Here is a 19,862-nt window from a genome sequence, read left to right as displayed (position 1 = left end):
GTCTGAAAATTAAAACCCTATATTCTTGATTTATGCATATTATATTACATTTCAAAGTCATTTATTAATTTCATGCCTTTATGTACTAGCCTATCACTAAGCTACTGAAAAAAATCACACTATATTTCAGCATAGCTATGACATCCACAGGTAAAACAGGTAACAAGATTTGGTCCAAATTCTCATCCTCTGCTCACCCTCACCCCCCAAAAAAATTTCAAGCCAATGAAGTTTGTGCAGTGGCTTGGCAATAGAATCTTCCAGTGTCTGCTGCAGCCTCTCCAGAGCCTCCACTCTGTAGAAGTGGTACAGCCTGATAGGTGCTCCCTACCTGGGGATCTTGGCCAATATCATCCATAGACTCAAAATTTCAAACTGGTCATGTGCCCAGTAGAGCCAGTCAAAGAACTGTTTTATTCCCCATGAAAAATTTCTAATGAAAATTTTTAGTTACTCATTTGTAATTTTTTTTTTCAAAAATTCAAAAAAAAAAAAAATCAAATTATTATTATATATTATTGGCTCAATGCAAGCAAGAGAAATGAAATTCTATAGGCTGTGTTATACAGGAGGTCAGTTTAGATGATTCTTGAAAATCTAGGAATTGCAATTTGAACCGAAACTAAACTATTGTATCATATCATTTCCTCTTCCTTTTTTGTTGATTTGTATTTATTTTTTTTTTTCATAAGAAGAGAGAGAAAGAAAAAAAAAGAAAGAAAAAATAAATGATTTTTTTTTGTATATTTTTCTGAACATGGCACGCTTTATGGAATTATGATATAATTATACAATTTACAGCTTAAAAAAAAAAAAAAAACAAAACAAAAAAAACAAGACAAATAGACATAGACATGTTATTGTAAAGTTAATAAAATAAAATAGGATATATAATAATAGGGAGAGGAGGAGGAAGAGAGGGAAGGGCAAAGGGGGAGGGGTGGGTGGTGAAATGGAGGTGAAATGAGTCTTGAGATCTCTTTTCAATTTTTTTTTTTAAAATGTCTAGAAACAGGGTCCACATTTCTTCAAATTTTCATATTTTTTTTTTTTTTTATTTTTTTTTTCCAAAAAAAAAAAAACAAAAAAAAAACAAAACTGTGGGGGGGGGGGGGGGGGGGGGGGGGGGGGAAACCCCATTTTTTTTTTCAAAATTTTTTTTTCGGAAAATTTTCCTCACCTTCTATGTCTCCTGACCTTCTCATCTGTCTTCTGTGCTGCTCTCTTCTATGCTGCATCAAGTGGCTGCTATGCATCAAATCCTCTGTGGTGCCCCCCCCACTACAATAGCCCACCCAAGCTCCCCATAAAAGCTACCATTTATAGCCCATCAGACAGCCAGAACATATGTTCCATTTGGGCAGTATATGCCTCTATGTAATGACGTTGAGCCAATGTGTGATACCACAGTGACATGACTTTTACTTAACTTTAAAATATTATAAATTTTACATTTTGATTTTTGGCTTAATTAAATAAAATACTCACCCAATCCTATAAAATACTCACATATCAAAGGAAGTGATGGTATATTTCCACAACAATATGCAGTGGTTTGTATCCAAGTGTATCCAAATTGGTCCAGTTAAGGTTTCCATTTTTTGTTTTTTTTTGTGTTGTTTTTTGTATTTGAGTGTAGATCTTTTTTTTTTTTTTCACCCATTTTTTCATTTAGGAAGGAATTTCCTCCTTAATTCCTATTCCTGTATTGTTTTGATTTCTTTCCTTTGTTACTAAAATTAGTGTTAGAGTTTTAAAGTTAAATAAATTTAGTTGCTTTTAATTTTTCATTGCTTTTGGCGTCACATTCATTCATCAATTCATTCATTGGCATATTGTGTGTGTGTGTGTGTGTGTGCTGTGTGTGTGCGCGCGGTGTGTGTGTGTGTGTGTGTGTGTGTGTGTTGTGTGTGTTGTCATTCTATGTTGTTATTGTGCGTATGTGTGCTGATTTGTTTTAATTTTTTTTGTTTTGTTTTTTTGTTTATTTGTTTGTGTTTTGGACTGAAAAGCATCCAAAAAAATGTCATGTTCAATGTCTCCAAAAATCTTTATAGTAAAATGCACTCTTATTTTTGGAGGGTATGTATCATTTTTAGGAAGTGGGGGAGTTACCTACACTTCAGCACAAGCACAAGAAGAATTTGATACAACCAATTCAAAATTTCAGCTACTGCTGTATGGCTGGCCTACTGACTAAAGTGAATTTGACTCATCTCAGATAGAGTGATATTATATGCTGTTGTTTCTGACAAAACCATACACTCCTCTACAGCCTTTTAAATAATATAATCACTTTTTAAACTTGAATTGGCTCCCACAACTGAGAGCGTTGCAGTCGTGTACTGTGAACTGAGCCATGAATTAAGAAACTAACACAACAAATTTCCCGCATATATCTGCTGCTTCAATTATGCATGTTAAACAAATTGTTATTAAAACTGGTAAGTTGTATTTTCTCTTTGAAAGAATAATACCCCATTGTTAATGCTCACATTTATTAAACAGCATTCAGTTCGAGAGAGTAAATTTGTTTCAAACATCAGAAGAAAGCGAGCCTTCAAAGGAATACGCTTATGGCGGAAAATGAACTGTCTGAAAGGAATAGAAGGAAATTCTACTTCTATGCAGTATGTAAATAAAATAACTCAAACCTAAATCACTGATAGTCATTAGTAAGGCCCTACCAAATTCAGGGTCCATTCTGGTCAATTTCACAGCCATAGGATTTGAAAATTAGTCAATTTCACATTTCTAGGTGTTTATATCTGTCACGGTATTGTAAATGTGGGATTCTTGACCTAAAAGCGGATGAGGGGGGGCGGGTTATGGAATTTCACCCTCACTTCTGGGCCAGCTTTAGAGGCCAGCTTCAGTCGCAGTCGTGGAGGTGGGTGTGATCTCCCCCGTGCTGCTGGGAGCCCCTAGCTGGGGGCTCCTAGCTGCTAGTCCTGGCTGGGCTGGGGAGAGACAGGACTTGCTCGTCCCCTGCACAGCCACTCTCCAGGGAAGATCAGACCCACCTCTGGATACCTCCCCCTTCTGCAGGAAGCTACGCAGCTGGGCAGCAGCCCCAGAGCTTCCTGCAGCAGGGGGAGGTACTTGGAGGTGGGTCTGATTCCCCCCGGAGGGCAGCCACACAGGGGAAGAGCAAATCCCGTCCCTCTACAGCCCAAGGACTAGAAGCTGGAGTTGGGGGAATGAATGGTAGGAGTCCCTGGCCGGGGCGCCCCCAGGCTTACCCCTCTCCCGCCCCTCCAATAGCTGGATTTCACAGGGGAGTGTTTATTTCACAATCTGCTACATGTTTTTCACAGCCATGAATTTGGCAGGGCCCTAGTCATTAGAGTGAATAGCCTAATGGTCTGATTCTGCTTTCACACACACAAATTGCCACTGACTTCAAGTTTGCTGCACGGAGAGCAGAATTTAGCCTCAAGGCTGTGTGTGTTCCCTTTATTCTCACTAAGCTGGTGGGAAAGACCACCAGACTCAGAGTTACTGAAATGACTTGAAATGGACAAATTCCATTACTTTTTTGAGTGGGGATGGGGGGCAGAAAATATTATTAGCACCAGACGAAATCTTACTTCAGCCACTGACCCCAAAATATGAACTCTGACAGGGACAAAATAGGAGTTATAAATGGTCTGAACAGTGAGGCCATGCAAACAGGGAAAAACAAACACCTGACTCCTGGAGCTTGTCGATCTAACAAGGTTGTCTCAAGAAAAGCATGAATTTAATCTGCGCGTGTGGATCAAATTCAGATCTTTAATACCCAGGAGTCAGTGCCTCAGGATCATCAGGTTTGTCAGGCCCCAGTCAAGGAAAGCATTTAAGCACGTGCTTAACTTCAAGTATCTGAATAGTCCATTGAAATTATCCACAGACATGCTGAAGTGCTTTGCTTGAAACGTCACTGATGTCAGTGGGACTAACTCGCATGCTTGAAATTAAGCATGTGGTAAAGGGCTTTGCTAGAATGGACCCTAAGGCCCCGATCCTGCAAACACTTCTGCAGCTATTCAACATTACTACCATAAGTAGTCCCATCTGCACTGCTCATGTCATAAAGTTAATCCTTTCTTTGTAAATGTTTGCAGGATTTGGGCCTGAATGACGACGTAATGGTAGAACTGGATTTTGAAAAATAATGTAGTGAGTAGCATCAGAATTCATAAATAACAAATTCAGAATGTGTTAATATTCAGTTGTAGTTCATGCATTCAATTTATTCCCATAATAGTCATTAATTCGACTGTTCAGTGAGAAATGTGGCAAATACGACAGGAAGCTTTCTGTGGGTGTTCAAAAAGTAGCCTTTTTAACCCCCCGGAGATAATATGAATGTCATATATGAGATAACATCCCCAAATAGACGGGCATAAGGGAAGAAAATCTTTTTCTCTCAGGTTCTGTATTCTGACAGATCATATTTTGACTCTGAGTTTGTATGCTCCCAGAACTGTGCAGGACACATAGATAAAGGTAAATGAACACGCTTTCCTGTCATACTGAAAAGACACACATCTTTGTAATGGAAACAGCTCCAGAAAGTAAAATATTCATGATACGTTAGAGGCAAATAGAGCACAATAAATGCTGCTTACTTTTGTATAGAAAAGGCTAATGGCCAGCATCATTTTACCAAATCACGAATTTGATTGAATATTAATTTGTACACGACTAATAAGTTATATACTAATCTTAACTACTTTCAATTCATGTAATCTTGGATTACAAATGGTAAACTAAAAATATACTTTCACTCAAATAGCTGCTTGGTGAGAAATTAAAGTTGAAAGTACTGTACACATTGATTTTAGTCAGAAATCCCTAACAGACCGTAAAGATTGTTTCTTCAGCTTGGCTATTCAGGGATGAAGTAATCAATATAAAAATTAAAAAAAAACCACAACAACATAAGACAAACCTAGTTTATGCATGGTGGGCCAAATTCTGAGGTTCTCCTCCTGTCAAAACTCTTCCTGGCTTCATTTACCTCACTAAGAATTGAGGTGAATCTTAAGGATTTGTTACCAGATATGTAAAGGTACTTAGGCATCTAAATACTTTTTAAAATCTGGCCCTTGGCCTGTCTTTAAGTTTTAAGGCTAAGATTTTCCAGGGGAGCTGGATGCCTACTCTCTTAGGCACCTTTGAAAATCTCAGCCTAAATCTGTAACTTTAAGTGAGTAGGAAGATAGTATTACCTGAAAACCATCCTTCCTCTCTAGATGGGACTGATTACTAGTCTTTCTTGTCATCCGTTTAGATACTGTACATTAGAGGGGCCCAATGTTACCCTTTGTATCAGCAATTCCATTTATAGATTGTTTAGTCTTTTTTATTATTTATTTAAACAAAACAGGATTTGTAGTTTGGTCACTAGTAGATTCTGTGATTTCTTAGACCAGGACAGAATTTGTGGGGTAGTCTTAGGTAAATGGGACTAAAACAAATGGCAGCTACCTATAATGTATAGAAATGAGCTTGGACCAGATGTACTTTAGTTTTAGCTTTTGCAAAACCATTGTCATCATGGATTTGCCTTTCCAAAGACCAACCCAAGATCACTTTTGGTTTTGGAGTCATATCTCATAAGAAACAGTATAAGACTCCCACAGGCAGCTACGATAAGAAAGGGTATTTATTCAAGTTTCTTAAGTTAGAATTATTTTAAATGTATCTATCCATTGCCTTAAGCACAATCCCCAACATCTACAAAATCCAGACATATACAATTGGGATCATTGTGTACCATCACGCACAACTCAGCCATGATGAGATTCTTCCCTCTGATCCACTCCCACCTATTCAGTCCAACATCCCCCTGTAAATGTACATATATGTGCACTGGAAGAGCTTGGATAAATAGATGGGCTTTTCAGTGTGCCCTAAAGGTCAAACAAACTTGGGCTTTGATGGACTAGAGTTAATGGGAATTCCAAAGTCAAGTACCCCTCACCAAAAAATCCTCTCTAAACCTGGAGTTTGGCAGCTCAAGCACCTCAGGTGACCTTGGCTAGCACAACACAGGAGAGAGGTGGTCTCTAAAGCAGACTGGTCCTAAGTGCGTTAGAGCTTCAAAGTTTACAATCAAAACCTTGGATAGCACCTGAAAGAGAATCAGAAGCTATTCCCAGCTGCCCAACACAAGTGGGAGTGGTCACTAAGTAAGCAGAGCTGACACATTCTGCACTAGCTGATGGTGCGACTCCAAGCAGAGTGTATTATACTCATCCAGCCTTGATTCCAATGTGATTTCTAAGAAGCTCTAGACACATTAATGGGATAAAGGGAGGAGTAGGATCAAACGTGTGTGAATTAATTGCAGCCAGAGAGAAGGTGGAAAAGAGCAGAGTCGAAGAATGCAGCATGGCAAGGAATGAGACGCAGTCACTCAGCCTGAATCAGAACTAGTTCAGCCTGAAGACTGGCAGATAGCGCGGAAGCTGCTCAAAGGAGAGCAGAGTGCATGGGTTGTTCATTTCCATTACTGCTCTGCACATGGCTTCTCACATCAATGACGTGGAGACTATTTAAGGGTGCAGAATACACAGGACACGTCCACACACAAAGGTCAGCTGGACATTGCCAAACAAGGCACTAGATTTGTGTTCCCAGAGCCGTGAGTCCAAGCGTACACGCCATACAGATCCCTGCTGCTGTGACAGCCGGATGAGTCATGAGATAAGAGGCTCTGGATATGCATTCATATGAATGGGTCCCACACCATGCAAACACCAAACAGAGCCTTGTGTGAAGAACAACTGAATGTTACCCAGATGGTACTGTGTATGTGTACAGTGGATGCCCTTGACATCTTGATATTTATTCTTCTCTTAGTTAAATTTACCGCATCGTTTTCAGTGTCACTCACCATTCCAAACAGAGGGGATACATCAAAGAGTGCAGCACACGTACATACCATGGTGCAGGAAAGCCAGGATTTTAATTGTGCCAACTGATTGAAAGACAATATGTAAATGGGGTGGAAGGGACCCTAGTTCAACTGGTAATCGGTATCAACGTGGAGGAAAGGGACAGGTTGATTTTTAAAGTTGAGATGCTCCATTGAATCCATCCTGTTTTCACTTTATAAATCTGACCACTGCTTGCTGTGGCTGTCTAGATTGGAGATCACTGTGATACCACATGGAGGGCCCTGTCTAGTCCCTGCAGGGTACAGTAAAACTCTTCCTGCTGCGGGTGCCCATGCAGAGGCTTCAGTAGGCAGCTCCCTGCTGGCAGAAGGTCAGGAAGAAAGTCCTTTCTTGCATCCTTAGCTCTCTTTCTCCTCAGACCCTCCAACTTTTCTGTGGATCAGGGTGTTATCTGGAGAAAGCTGGAGAATGGAATTCCTCCTGCTGCTGTGTCTAACTTCTTGTGTGTCTGTGCTGGGGCTGCAGTGTACAGCTTCCTCCACAGAAAACGTTTTCCCTTCCTCCCTGCTCTGTCACTCTGCACCTTCTATCACTCTCCCAAATTTTCTCCCCCTTCCAAGGGGCTTAAAGAGTGCTGTCCTAGGCAACGTACTCTGCTCTTGCTTCTATCCCAGCCCTGTAGCTGCTGCCACTGCACTATCTACTGCTTCCTACAAAAGTGACAGTAGCCTCTAATGGGTCCAAAAGCGTGCTAGATTTTCTCATGAGATTTGGGCCATCTTGTCTGCAGCTGGATTTTTCTTCCCCAGCCACACAGATTTGGATCCATGGCCAGTCAGATTTGGATGTAGGGCTTCAGAACCTAAAGCTCAGTAATCTCTGGGTGCTTGCATCAGAGGATTTAGCTCGTTAGTAATAGTAACTCTGGCATGTAAAATTGAATGCACTCATCAAGAGATGAAAGTTGCCTTATATATTGAGGGCTTCTTCAAGATTACAGGGGAATGCTGACTTTGATCACGGACTCCTATTTTTGTAGTTTTATGACATGGTGATGGGGTTCTTTCTGTGGACACTTACTTCTAGGGTGATCAGACAGCAAATGTGAAAAATCGGGACAGGGGTGGAGGGCAATAGGAGCCTATATAAGAAAAAGACCCAAAAATCGGGACTGTCCCTATAAAATCAGGACATCTGGTGACCCTACTTACTTCCTAATAGCACGATTTATCACTGTGACAAAGGTTAGAATAGAAGAAAACTTGAGCTGAAATGAAAGAATAGAATTTTTATTATGTTAACAGCTGAATGTAACATTACATCAGAGTTTGTATGGTGTAGCAAATTGCAATCTGTAGTGAAATTGCTTTAAAAATTTATCCATATATATTTTTCTAGAAGTGTGATAAAGTCATTCAGTGGTACTTTGAAATGCATTTGTAGCTAAACTGCTCAATGATATATTTTATATTATGCTGTAAGGACCACACAGTCGGATGATGGTTATTTTTCTTCGTGTTTGCAATGAAGTCAATGTCTTTTGCTAGTAAATATTTTGATGCCTGAAAGAGAAGAACTTATCTGTATGGTGAACATGGCTTGTGGTTAATGAAAAAAAGCATATTATTAACTTACTGCTGTATGCTAATGATAATAGCATCATAACAATGTGTTTTCAATAGATTTAATATAATGCATGAAAATACTGGTCAGGCTTGGAAATACACAGTGTTATGGTGATGTGGGCTCTTCAAGGATAGTAGGGGATTATGAGAGGCATTCTAGAGAGCCTTCTCCAAACAAACATTTTTAATGATGAAAGAAGAATACTTGAGTTGCTGCTGATTCATTTGTTGTGTTGTAATGAATGGAGTGGAGTCGCATGCTGGATTTTCATAACATGAGTCCAAAGTTTCACACCTGATTTTGCATCCACACTAGTAAGCTGACTTTTGAATGCACCTTTACAGTATACACACACATTAATCAGGCATTTGCACTCCCACATGATGAATAGCCATCTGTCTAGCCACGTGCACAAGGAATGCCATTTTGGGGGGATTCCCACATGTGGGAGGTAGCATGTAAAGATAGGTAGAGAACTGGGTCTCTGGTTTCTAAAAATCAGGCCCTGAAAGCTGAAAGTGAATTAGAAAAAAAATCGATTATTTTTAAGAGCTAAATTCAAGCTACACACCAAGATGGAGTCCTGCCTCCGTTTTACAAAGAATGCCATTCCAACAGAAGACTGAGTGACATCACTTACAACCAATCAGATACAAGACAGAACCATTATGCTATTCTGATTGACAGAACATGCCCTGAGGCCAGGACCCTGACTTTCAGCACTGCTGAAAAATGGTATTTCTTTTTTGGGTGCCACATACAGTCTACACTACTTACTGGTAATGTAAATTGTTACAATACGCAAGATATTTCATTATAATAGGAAAGTAAAGCTATTGATCTACTTTTTTAGTAATTAATTGCATTTATTGGGTGTTCAATTTATCTTTTTGAGACTGATGTTAAAATCCACAGATTTCGTACCCAGTTTTGAAATGCTGTAACTGAGTCTCCTATGGTTTTGAGAAAGGTACTTGTATAGAAAGTTTATAAAATTATATAAAGGAAAGGAAGGATGACAGTGGTACAATCTCTCTAGATTGTTCCAAATTCTTTAGGAATGTTCTTGATCCAAAAATAATATACATTGCAAAGCTGATGTGAAGGGAACAAAGAAGGGAAGATGGAAGCTGATGTCACTACATGTGCAGAGCAAAAATTGGTTGAGTGATCTTAATTTCATGTCCATACTTTCAAATCTTTAATGTAAACTGCAACATTTCTTTAGGGATTTTTGCCTATAAGTTATTGTTAAACACTCTCATCCTGAACTCCATCTTAACAATTGTATTTAAGAAGTTTCTCATAGTTTAACATTTTCTGGAAAGCTAAAACACTTAAAATCAATGCTGCCACTGACTGACTTAATATATGATTTGATTGACTAAGAGAAGTTCTTGTGCTCTTGTTTTTCACACTCATATCCCAAGACTGGTATTTTTTGTTTTGCAGCCTTTGGCAAAAGAAAGGAAATCTGGCCCCGAAACATTGGATTGGACCAGCCAATTTAGTCAAGTGCAAGCCATGTCCAGTGATGCATGCCAGCCCTGTCTGTGGCTCTGATGGACATACTTACACTTCCAAGGTAAATTCACTTTATAGTCAGAAACTCTGTCTACAAGGGCTGCCCAGGTTGTAATGTGGAGAGGTTCTAGTTGTAGCAAACAAATCGTATTGCAACAGTTTGTAGAAACTAGTGCTAAGGCCGCATATTTCTGTATCTTAAAAAAAAAATGCTGATGATTTATTTTATAATTATTTGGGGAAACACCAATGTGTAATTGAAAATACTCATTTCTGGAACCTCAGAGTCTATATTACCTTATATTTGCTCTTTCCCCGCTGCACTAGATCCTTTCATTCATTGCATGGTTAGATAACGAAACCCTTGGTATAGTTCTCACTGCCAGCTTTGTCCTCAGAACAGCAATGTCATTCTGAGATGGATTTCCTGTTGCGGGGATAACATATTACAGTTCACTTAAGTCATAGTTTTAACATTCCTCTGTTCCATAAATAGCATAGAACAGCTGAGAAAAAAGTACCCCCAGAACCCAGCAGGTATATATTGGCCCAGTGTTATATTGACAATATAATTGCCTTAGGGCTTGATTCAATAAAAGAAACCAGCTCCACAACCATGTTTAATTCAGCAGTCCAAATCGCATGCTGTTGGTATTAAGCCTTCCATGTTTGTACAATGCAGCGCTCTATATTTATACATCATGCTCCTGGCATGGGGAATTATGTCTCGGGAATGCCTCTAACGTCTTTAGGGATAGATTCTTCTCTAACAGCCAAAATAAGGCTTGACAGCCAGTTAAACTACCTTTAAAAGTTTCAAGATGGCCTGAAAGATGTAGGAAAATAAAATGATCAATAGCAGAAAATTCTGGAGGAGAGCAAGGCATGGTAGTTTGGGCCAGTAATACTAATTCTTGTGCTCTTGCTGCCTCTGCAGGTAAAATACTCCATCCTTAAATACAGATAGATCAGACATTAGCACTTGGCTGTGGCTCATCCATTTAAACTCCTGTTTTACTTGAGCAAAAAGATCCCTGTAGCCAACAGAAAAAAATAGCAGAAACTTTCCTTTCTGTCTTGACCCGCATCCATGTACTAGTAAAGAATGAATGCTATGAACTGTCTACTGAACATGTCACGTTTAATGACGGTCTAATATCTATTATCCTCCTTAAGTTTGTGCATCATGAATGACAACCAATACAGTATTTTCTCATCATCATCGTTTGGCCTCGGGCAAACCTTGAGCTGGTTTTGAAATTGCAGTCAAATGACCGAAATACATTTCTACTGCGTCCTGCCCTGTCCCAGTTATGAGTCTTTGTCCCCAGATAACCGTACATGATTCCCTGATTTCTCCTTTCCCCTCCACCCCAGCTCCCTGCCTCCCAAAACAGGTTTTCTTGTTACTTTGATGTTTATCTTTCCCCCCTCCTCTCCTCTTAGCCCTTTGGAACATGATCAGATAGAACAAATTGGCAAGTCCCTAGTAAGTGGTTTTCATTGTATATTCAGTCATATTATTTCACTGGCTCAGCGTAACTGCATCACTCAGTCTAAGGACTGAATCTCTTAGCTGACCCCCTCTGATTATTTTTTTATTGTTAACGCCAAATATTTTTTTATCCAAAATCACTGATGTTATAAATTCATCAAAGTTTTGCGACTCAGCTGTGAGCCTAAGGGTTGTAATGAAGGTATTAAATGACTCCAATTGTTGAATGTTCTTCTCTGGAAGACATACCTCTCACTAGTCTCCTTCTGTTATGAGTGATACGCATCAGACTTGTGAATAAGCAACCTTGGCTCATCTTTATCTATCATCTATTTATATATAAATTGCTCAAGTCCCTGGAGTTGTAAGATATGCAGCTACATTTTTGTCAGGCTTTTCAAATGCACCAACAACTGTGCAGTGTAGCATGAATCTCTGCTTAAAAGTTTTCCAATTATTGTCAATATTACCTACCATTTGCTGGGGAACAGTAGGTTTTGATTGCTTTCATTGTAGTGTAGCATAGAAGTCTTATCTTTTTCTCTTGTTGCACATTTGTAGTTGCTTTTCTTTAGATCTCCTTTGGATTGAAGCCTCTCCTGGCACCATGTAATGATCAGTAATCCCTGAACAGCCATGTCAGCCCCAGCAGCCAAATGCTTCCGTGCTTGACCTTTATTAAACAAGTAACAGATCTGTTGTAGTAGCAATTTTCTGCAATAGCTCTTTGCAGTATGTTGTAAGATTATATAGCCGTAATACCTCTTGCAATACCGTGCATACCATTACAGTAGAGCACTGTGGCTTCCTACCTTCACAAAAAGTGTCCCCATAAAAGCTCTGCTCAGTTGCCTTTTTAGCAAGAGCTACCTTTTGGCAAGTTTACTTTAGATCTGGTTGAAAATAGGAATTTCCATCCTGTAAAATGGTGACATGTTTCTTGGTACAGAAAGAGATGAAAAACATTGATCTGGAAATGTTGAAATAGTTCAACATTAATCTTTGTGCCCCATATCTGCTGCCATGCCTCATGGGAGATGTAGTTCTGATGCCTCATGTCCTCATTGTTCTCTATGGGCTGAGTTCCCTGGCCAGACTATATTGCCCATGATGTACCTCAGTAATTCACCCAGAGCAGAGACCCTGGCACATCATGGGAGATATAGTCCAGAGAGGACTTGTATGCCCCATGTCAGCTTCCGCAAGGCACAGCTGCAGCTCAAACAAAATCAGATCAACATTGAACCAAACCAAACAAAATGTTTCCATTTGACTCAAAAGGAAACGTTTTATATAGATTTTCCCAAAAGAAAATAAAAAAAATTCTGCAAAATCATAATTTTCCCATAGAAAATTTGTTTTGCTGAAACTACATTTTCTGTTTTAAAAAAATCCATAGAAAATACCCAACCAGCTCTACTGTTAAGGAAGAGATCAAAGATCATTTGCCCAGAGCCTCCAAAAAGAATTCTTCCAATCAAGGCTGTCTTTCTAAAAATATAGCTCAAACAGGAATTATGAGTTTGATGCAGGAATTAGTGGGTGATGTTCTCTGATCTGTGGAATGCAGAAGTTCAAACTAGATTATCATAGTGGTCTCTGCTGGCTTTAAAATCTAAAGAGAGACTGGGAGCCATTGCAGTTCTAGAGAGAACCCCTTGGTGATCCCTCCTTTCATATTGTACTCACAGAACCTCTCTCTAAAGCACAATGGATCTTGGAATTATGGCTCGATTTTTCAAAAGCACTGACCACGGTCAACTCTCTCATTACCTTTAATAGAATGTGTGGGTGCTCAGCACCTCTGAAAATCAGGCCGTTAATAAAGAGCCACTAGGACCATCAGTGAGTTAGATGGATGTTTTCTTTAGTGTTCCCACACCTTAGTTTGAAGGGTCTGAATTGCAGAATCTTGTTTCACAGAGTAGGCTCTGTCTTAGGGTTTTATACTGTTGCCCATCACTGTAGTATCTGAGCATCTTCCATGTAAAATCACTAGCACTAGTGAAGTCCTTAATGGACTTCATGGAGTCTCTGGCACATCTTCCTTTACAGTGTCTGAACTCTCTGGAGTAGGGTGTTTGGTTTTGATTTTTAAAAAAACATTAATGTACTTTTGGCTTTTTTCTCTTTGTTTTGTTTCAGGTTTGGGGTTTTTTTATTGGGTGGGAAAGAGACTGAGAGTACCATTTTTATGGTAGAAAGGCCTTTTCAAAGAGAGAAGTTTTGCAGCATTTTCTAAAGACTTGCCTAATCTCCCCTGGCAGTTTGTTGGATAGCTGGAATGCATTCCCATTAGTTTTCCCAGATTCCTTATATTTTTTCTTTTTTGATACCTAGCAGAGAAATTTGTATATATTTTTTCTGGCTTTCTAAAGTATCCAGTTCTTAGGGTACGTATTTTAAGGAGCATAAATTAAATAAGCAATGAGTGAAGTCATTTCAATTTTTAATTCCTCTTGGTTACGCATAGTTTGGAGATTATCCTGCACTCAGTCCACAGAGATTGAGTGATTTCATTTTGAAATCAATTGGCTATAGGCCTCTTTACCTCCCACTTTCTCTGTGTAGCAACTATGGCAAGTTAAAAGGTTTTAGTGATACACTACTACCTCGATATAACTCCACCCGATATAACATGAATTTGGATATAATGCAGTAAAGCAGTGCTCTGGAGGGGGGGCGCTGCACACTCTGGCGGATCAAAGCAAGTTCGATATAACGCGGTTTCACCTATAACGTGGTAAGATTTTTTGGCTCCCACGGACAGCATTATATCAAGGTAGAGGTGTACTCCATTGGGAGCCTCACGTTGGCATCTGCTTCCTAAAATAGCCACAGTTGCCACACAAATTCTGCTGTTGAGGCTAGAATGCAGGAGCTAATTCATGGCATTGTCTTTCTGATGGCACGACTTCTGTGGCAAAAAGCCATTCAAATATCAGACTTTTTAGGCCCTTGATATCTTGAGGCTAGCAATTGCAGAACATCACTGAAGAGAGAAGAATTTCACAGCATAGGAAGACAAGTGTTTTCTGTGAGTAGCAATTGGCAGGATTTAGCATCTGCCATCAAACAGAAGCTTCTGTAGAATCATATAGCGCCACTCAAATCAGCTCCCACATTTGCTTTCTTAAATAGCTCTTGCATATTAGCAAATTGTACATTAGGGCTCAACTCTAAGGAAAAAATTAAAGTTGACAAGTCTAATGCATAATCATTTTACTGTAATGCACTTGTCGCATGTCAGAATCAGGTGCTTTTATAGGTTTGGCCTTTATTTCAGCTCTTCGCCATTACAGATTATTTTATTTTCAGCATAATCTTAATCGTTTCAAATGACTGCTACAAAACTAAAGGTCAAGTTTAAATGTTCTAACAAATAAAATGTTTATTGTAAGTAACTATCAGGGTTTTTTTACATCTCTGATGAATTAAGAAGACGGTTGGAGCTACTTTCCTAGAACTCTCCGGGGGGCTTCAGGGCAGTGTTTTCTCTCCTTTCTCCGATAACCCTTCTGACCATGTAGTTTCTAAAACCACAGTGCTCTTCTTTGGTTCTTCCCTTTCCAGTGCAGTATTATTGGTGAATATTACTACAGGTAGTGTGGATAATCTAGTGTGGACCATGCAAATAAATGCCCCTTCATGTAAGGTGGACAGGTAGCATTTTGTTTTGTATTTGTGCATGTGCATGCATCTAATGGGCACACATGCGGTCCTCCCCTTCACAAACTAGTTTGCAGAAGTACAACGTCCTGTAGGAGGAGATTCGGCAAATGAGAGAGTTGCTTTCAAGTTCATATCTAAAAGACAGAGGGCAGCAACTACTTTGGGGACAAAGTCATTTAAAATGAATATGTAAATCGGTCATCTATTCCGATAACCATGCACAAAAAGCAATTTAGAGAAGTTATATAGTTTGTAGTTGACCTATATTTGTCAGTGTTGGAGTCTATCCTGGTTGAGTTTGTCAGTCTTCCCCTTCAGAATACAGTGGATTCTCTGGGAAAGGACACAATTTTTGTGCATAGGGCTATTTATCCACTGTGCCTTGAGACAGCTACATCAAAGCACTTCACCACGGAATGAGGCTATCAGTAAAGACTCTGTTCAGTGATGTTTGCACGGGGGCTTGTAGGTACTTTGACTCTGAACTGGGGTGGGGGGAGAGTAATGAATTAAAAGGAAATGATGTTCAAGAAAAGCTGCAGCATCCCCTCCCATATTTGCATGAGGAGTAGGAGTGATGTCACCAATTTGCTCTTCCCCAGTTAGAGCATGACTGCTCAGAAAATAATATCCTGACATTAATTTTCCATCCAACAATTGCTCAGGCATGAACCTCCTTTTATGGAGACTTTCCTTGAGTTTCTGCACAGCTATGCTGGCATACCTTCAAGGTTTGGGATGTCTAAGGCAGAAATAGGACAACAGTAATTGGTTTGATGGATAGTGACCTTGGACTTAAGTATTTCAGAGAGCTCATAGGGGGGTACGGTTGGTGGAGTTGTCCTTACTTTGTAAAAGTGTCAAGAAGCTTTCGGGCACTGACTTCCAATACGTTCACTTAAAAATGTGGTTTTTTTAATGTATGCTATTATTAACCGTTGTTAGTCATTCTTGAAAGGGTAATAAAATCTTCCATTCTTACAAACTGGATGACAAAATAATTGAAAGCATTATCACCATATTGTCTTGTATTACATGATCGTACTTAGAACTTTGCTAGCCCTTTTACACTCTTCAAAGTGCTGTACCAATAGCTACTACTTCATATAGGAATCAAACTGAATAACCCCCATTGGAAAGAAAATATTTTGCTTAAGTTAATGACAGTGCTGGTGATTCGTGGAATTGACTGTACATATCCACACTGAGGGATAGTTGTAAAGAGCTGATCCAAGGAAACATAATAAGAAGTTTTATTGGGCCTACAAAACCCAGGGGCTAGGCTGCATATTCTTGAGCGCCATCTTCTGGCACTTTATATGTTAAGTATTTACATATATACCAACATCTCTGATTACATGAATAACTAATGTTAACTGAAACTGAGGCTACTATGGACAATGAGGGTAAAAGGGAATTCCTGGCTTACTGGAGAGCCAAGAGTCTCCATGAAAAGAGTGGAAAGATCACTAAGGCTGGATCAACACCAACGGGGGCAGATTTTCTCAAGAGCTCGGCACGTGGGTTGCGGAGCTCTTGTGAAAATGTGGTCATGCCACAACGGGAGCTTCTGGGTGCTGAGCACTTTCACAGATCTGGACCTCGTTTAGGTTCTTAAATAGGAGCTCAGTTGTTTTGAAAATCTGTCCCTGGTTGAGGGTGTTGAGCCTTTGCAAATATTTCCCTGAGCTCTTTTGAACATTTGCCCCAAAGGTTGGCGGCTCATACTGCGTCTCCCCACAACCACTGCTGAGGTCCAGGAAGGTGGACATAGCTCTATTCAGAAAATGAATTTGGAAGTGTTGTTTCCACTGCATCTAGTAATTCTTTGGTGGGTCCAGGTGCCTCAGTGTTTGGGCTGCCACATGTAATGCCCTCCCCTCTTATGGCCTCTTTTGTGTTTGCATTCTGCACAGTCTCAAGCTATGCATGCTGAGGTGTCTTGGGTCACACCCTATGATGTGTTAGGTGCCAGAAGGTTAAATTCAAACACAAGAGGCAGCAGGGCCCAGTACCTACCTCCACCTGAATCCCCACACACATGCTTGCAGTGCTTGAGCTCGGAATCTTATCATAATATCAGCTTCCCCATATCCTTTCAACTCATTGTAAAAAAGAAATCAGAAAGATAATGTTCAGTAAAGACAGAATGCAGCTATTACTTGGGGTTGCAGAGGCGTTATAATATGCAGTATTTCTCCCTCACAATAAAGTTTTCTTTTATAAAGAGAAGCTGCTGTTTTCTACATACAAACTTCTCCAAGGTCCATTTTATACTCTGACAATTCTTGGCACTTTTGCAGTATCTTCCATTCGGGGTTCTAAAAGCTCTTTGCAAATACTAATGAATTAAGCTAGTGAGGTACCTAAGCCCTATAAAGAGTGTTATGTAATTAGTTAACATTTTTGTCAGCAACACATTAAAAATATAACTGCATAGCTGTCAGTTTTACAGGAAGTTTAATTAAGCTAGTTAATAAAGCAATTACCTGAACATGACAATGACTGTACTTAACTAATCAGCAAATGAAAATAAGGGTGATCTTCAATTACAAAATACACACCTCAATGACTAACAGTCCCTTAAAAGATTGAAAGGTACATTGGTATAATTATTATGCTTGTAATTAGGTACATTGTTGTTTTGCAAATTTTAATTAAACCGTTGCAAACTAATTAAGCCCACGATCATGTCTCTTTTGTTTGAAAATGGAAAAGTCACCTACTGTTGTCATAGCACTAGGTTACTAATTTGATATTAGGGGAAGGAAGCAAGAGGTAAATAAACGTTGCTTCCAGGAATCATGGAAATAGAGAAAATAAAACAACAACAAAGATTGGCTAAAATAATGTGTTTTTTAAATGCTCTCCCTGCAGACAGTCTCAGAAACACAATTAGTAAATATCTGCAGAGACTCTGAATGCCAGGTGTTTAGCACAATGTCCCTTAGAATTTCATAACCCACCTAGCTGCAGGATATCATGGAGACTGTTGGGACCAGTAGCCAATTTTCCTTTAGCACAGCGTTCTCCCTCATTGGTGTTTCCTAGCCAGCAAATGGGCATTGCTGGGTGACACAGCTGGTTTTCTGTCACTGACACTGAACACAACTAGAGCTGAGTGAATAACTGATTTTTTTCAATTCACTTGCAGTTGCGAAAAATCAAGATGATTGGTTGGATGGAAACAGATACTGACATTTTTTGGAATTTTCAGCAAATCAAAAAAGCCAATAAAATTTTCATTTGGGGTCAAATGAAACATTTTGTTCAACCCAAAATGCAATGTTTGGTTTCCAGGCATTTTTTAACCTTTTTGTTTTTTAATTTCCTTTGCGTTTATTATGGTGTAGAGCAGTGGTTCTCAAACTTGTGTGCCGGTGCCCCCTTTCACACAGCAAGCCTCTGAGTGCGACGACCCCCCCCTTATAAATTAAAAACACTTTTTTTACATATTTAAAAACATTATACGTGCTGGAGACAAAGCGGGGTTTGGGGGGGAGGCTGACATCTCGCGACCCCCACCCTATGTAATAACCTTGCAACCCCCTCGGGGTCCCGACCCCCAGTTTGAGAACCCCTGGTGTAGAGTCATGAAACCAGAGGAAGAAGTTCCATGGTTTCGCACTCACCAAGGAAGGGAGGGATCTGGGTTGAACTTGCTGCTCCCGAATGGAGATTTGAACCTGCGGAAGAGGAGATAAAAGAAGCCCAGTGTCCCCTGCTTTGTTTGGGGATAAAAGAGAATTTGTTGGTGGGAAATAGTTCAGCCCTCTGTCTTTCTTCTGCAGTTCTTTTTTTTTTAATGTATTTACGTGTTCTGTTCTCCTTAGTTCTCAATCTGGCCTTTGAAAGGCCAAGAGTCACCAAATCATCAGGCCTCAGGAAACTTGAGTTCCATTCCTGGCTCTGCTACATGCCTGCTGGGTGACCTTGGGCAAGTCACTTCCCCTTGCTGTGTCTCAGTTTCTCCATCTCTAAAACAGGGATAGTGACACTGACCTCCTTTGCAAAGGTGTTTGAGATCTACTGAAGAAAATTGCTATATCAGGGCTAGGTGTTAATATCCATCTTGTTTTATTGCCCTCATCCGGATAGTATTTAAGGCAGCACAGACTTGCATATGGACGTCTACAGTGGGCTTCATGCAGTCTTCAGGCCCTCACACTGAGCTGGATGAAGAATATTTGATGGAACAATTGTAAAAAGAAAAAGAAGCAGTTTCACTGAAATAAAAATGTGTTGCTTTTGAGGGGGGAAAGTCTAAAGGAATCATTTTTACTTTCTTGTTTCATTTCAATGAGGTTGAAACATTTAATTTCAGTACAGTTAAATATTTTGTTTTGGCTTTGTTTCAATTAGTTTCATTTTCATGTATCTATTATATTAAAATATTAAATATAATATATGTAAGAAATACATAGCTATAATATATTAAACTTAATGATTTAATGTAATATAAACACCTAAGTGAAATGAATCAAAAGGATAAGGTTGAAACAGAGTGTTTACCTTATAGAAATGTTTTTATCTTAGCAAAGCAATTTGCTGTTATCAAAACAAGTTTCAATAGGCTCAAATTGAAATTTTTCAGTGTTTTAATTTTGAGGGGAATTTTGAAAATTTGGCTTTTTGTTCTGAGTTGGAACCCAAAA

General features: G+C 39.4%; 1 protein-coding gene across 2 annotated transcripts in view; it reads left to right on the top strand.

The window, feature by feature from the left end:
- The window catches only part of SPOCK1 (SPARC (osteonectin), cwcv and kazal like domains proteoglycan 1), a 474,634-nt gene that overhangs the window by 314,323 nt on the left and 140,449 nt on the right, over positions 1 to 19,862 (top strand). For both annotated transcript variants that reach the window (XM_039486677.1, XM_039486676.1), the window contains one exon: positions 9,969 to 10,101. In XM_039486677.1, the coding sequence (XP_039342611.1) occupies positions 9,969 to 10,101 (133 nt within the window). The remainder of the gene's footprint in view (positions 1 to 9,968; positions 10,102 to 19,862) is intronic.

Source organism: Mauremys reevesii, linkage group 8 (genome assembly GCF_016161935.1).
Source record: "Mauremys reevesii isolate NIE-2019 linkage group 8, ASM1616193v1, whole genome shotgun sequence".
NCBI lineage: Eukaryota > Metazoa > Chordata > Testudines > Geoemydidae > Mauremys > Mauremys reevesii.
This window is presented reverse-complemented; position numbering and strand designations above follow the sequence as displayed.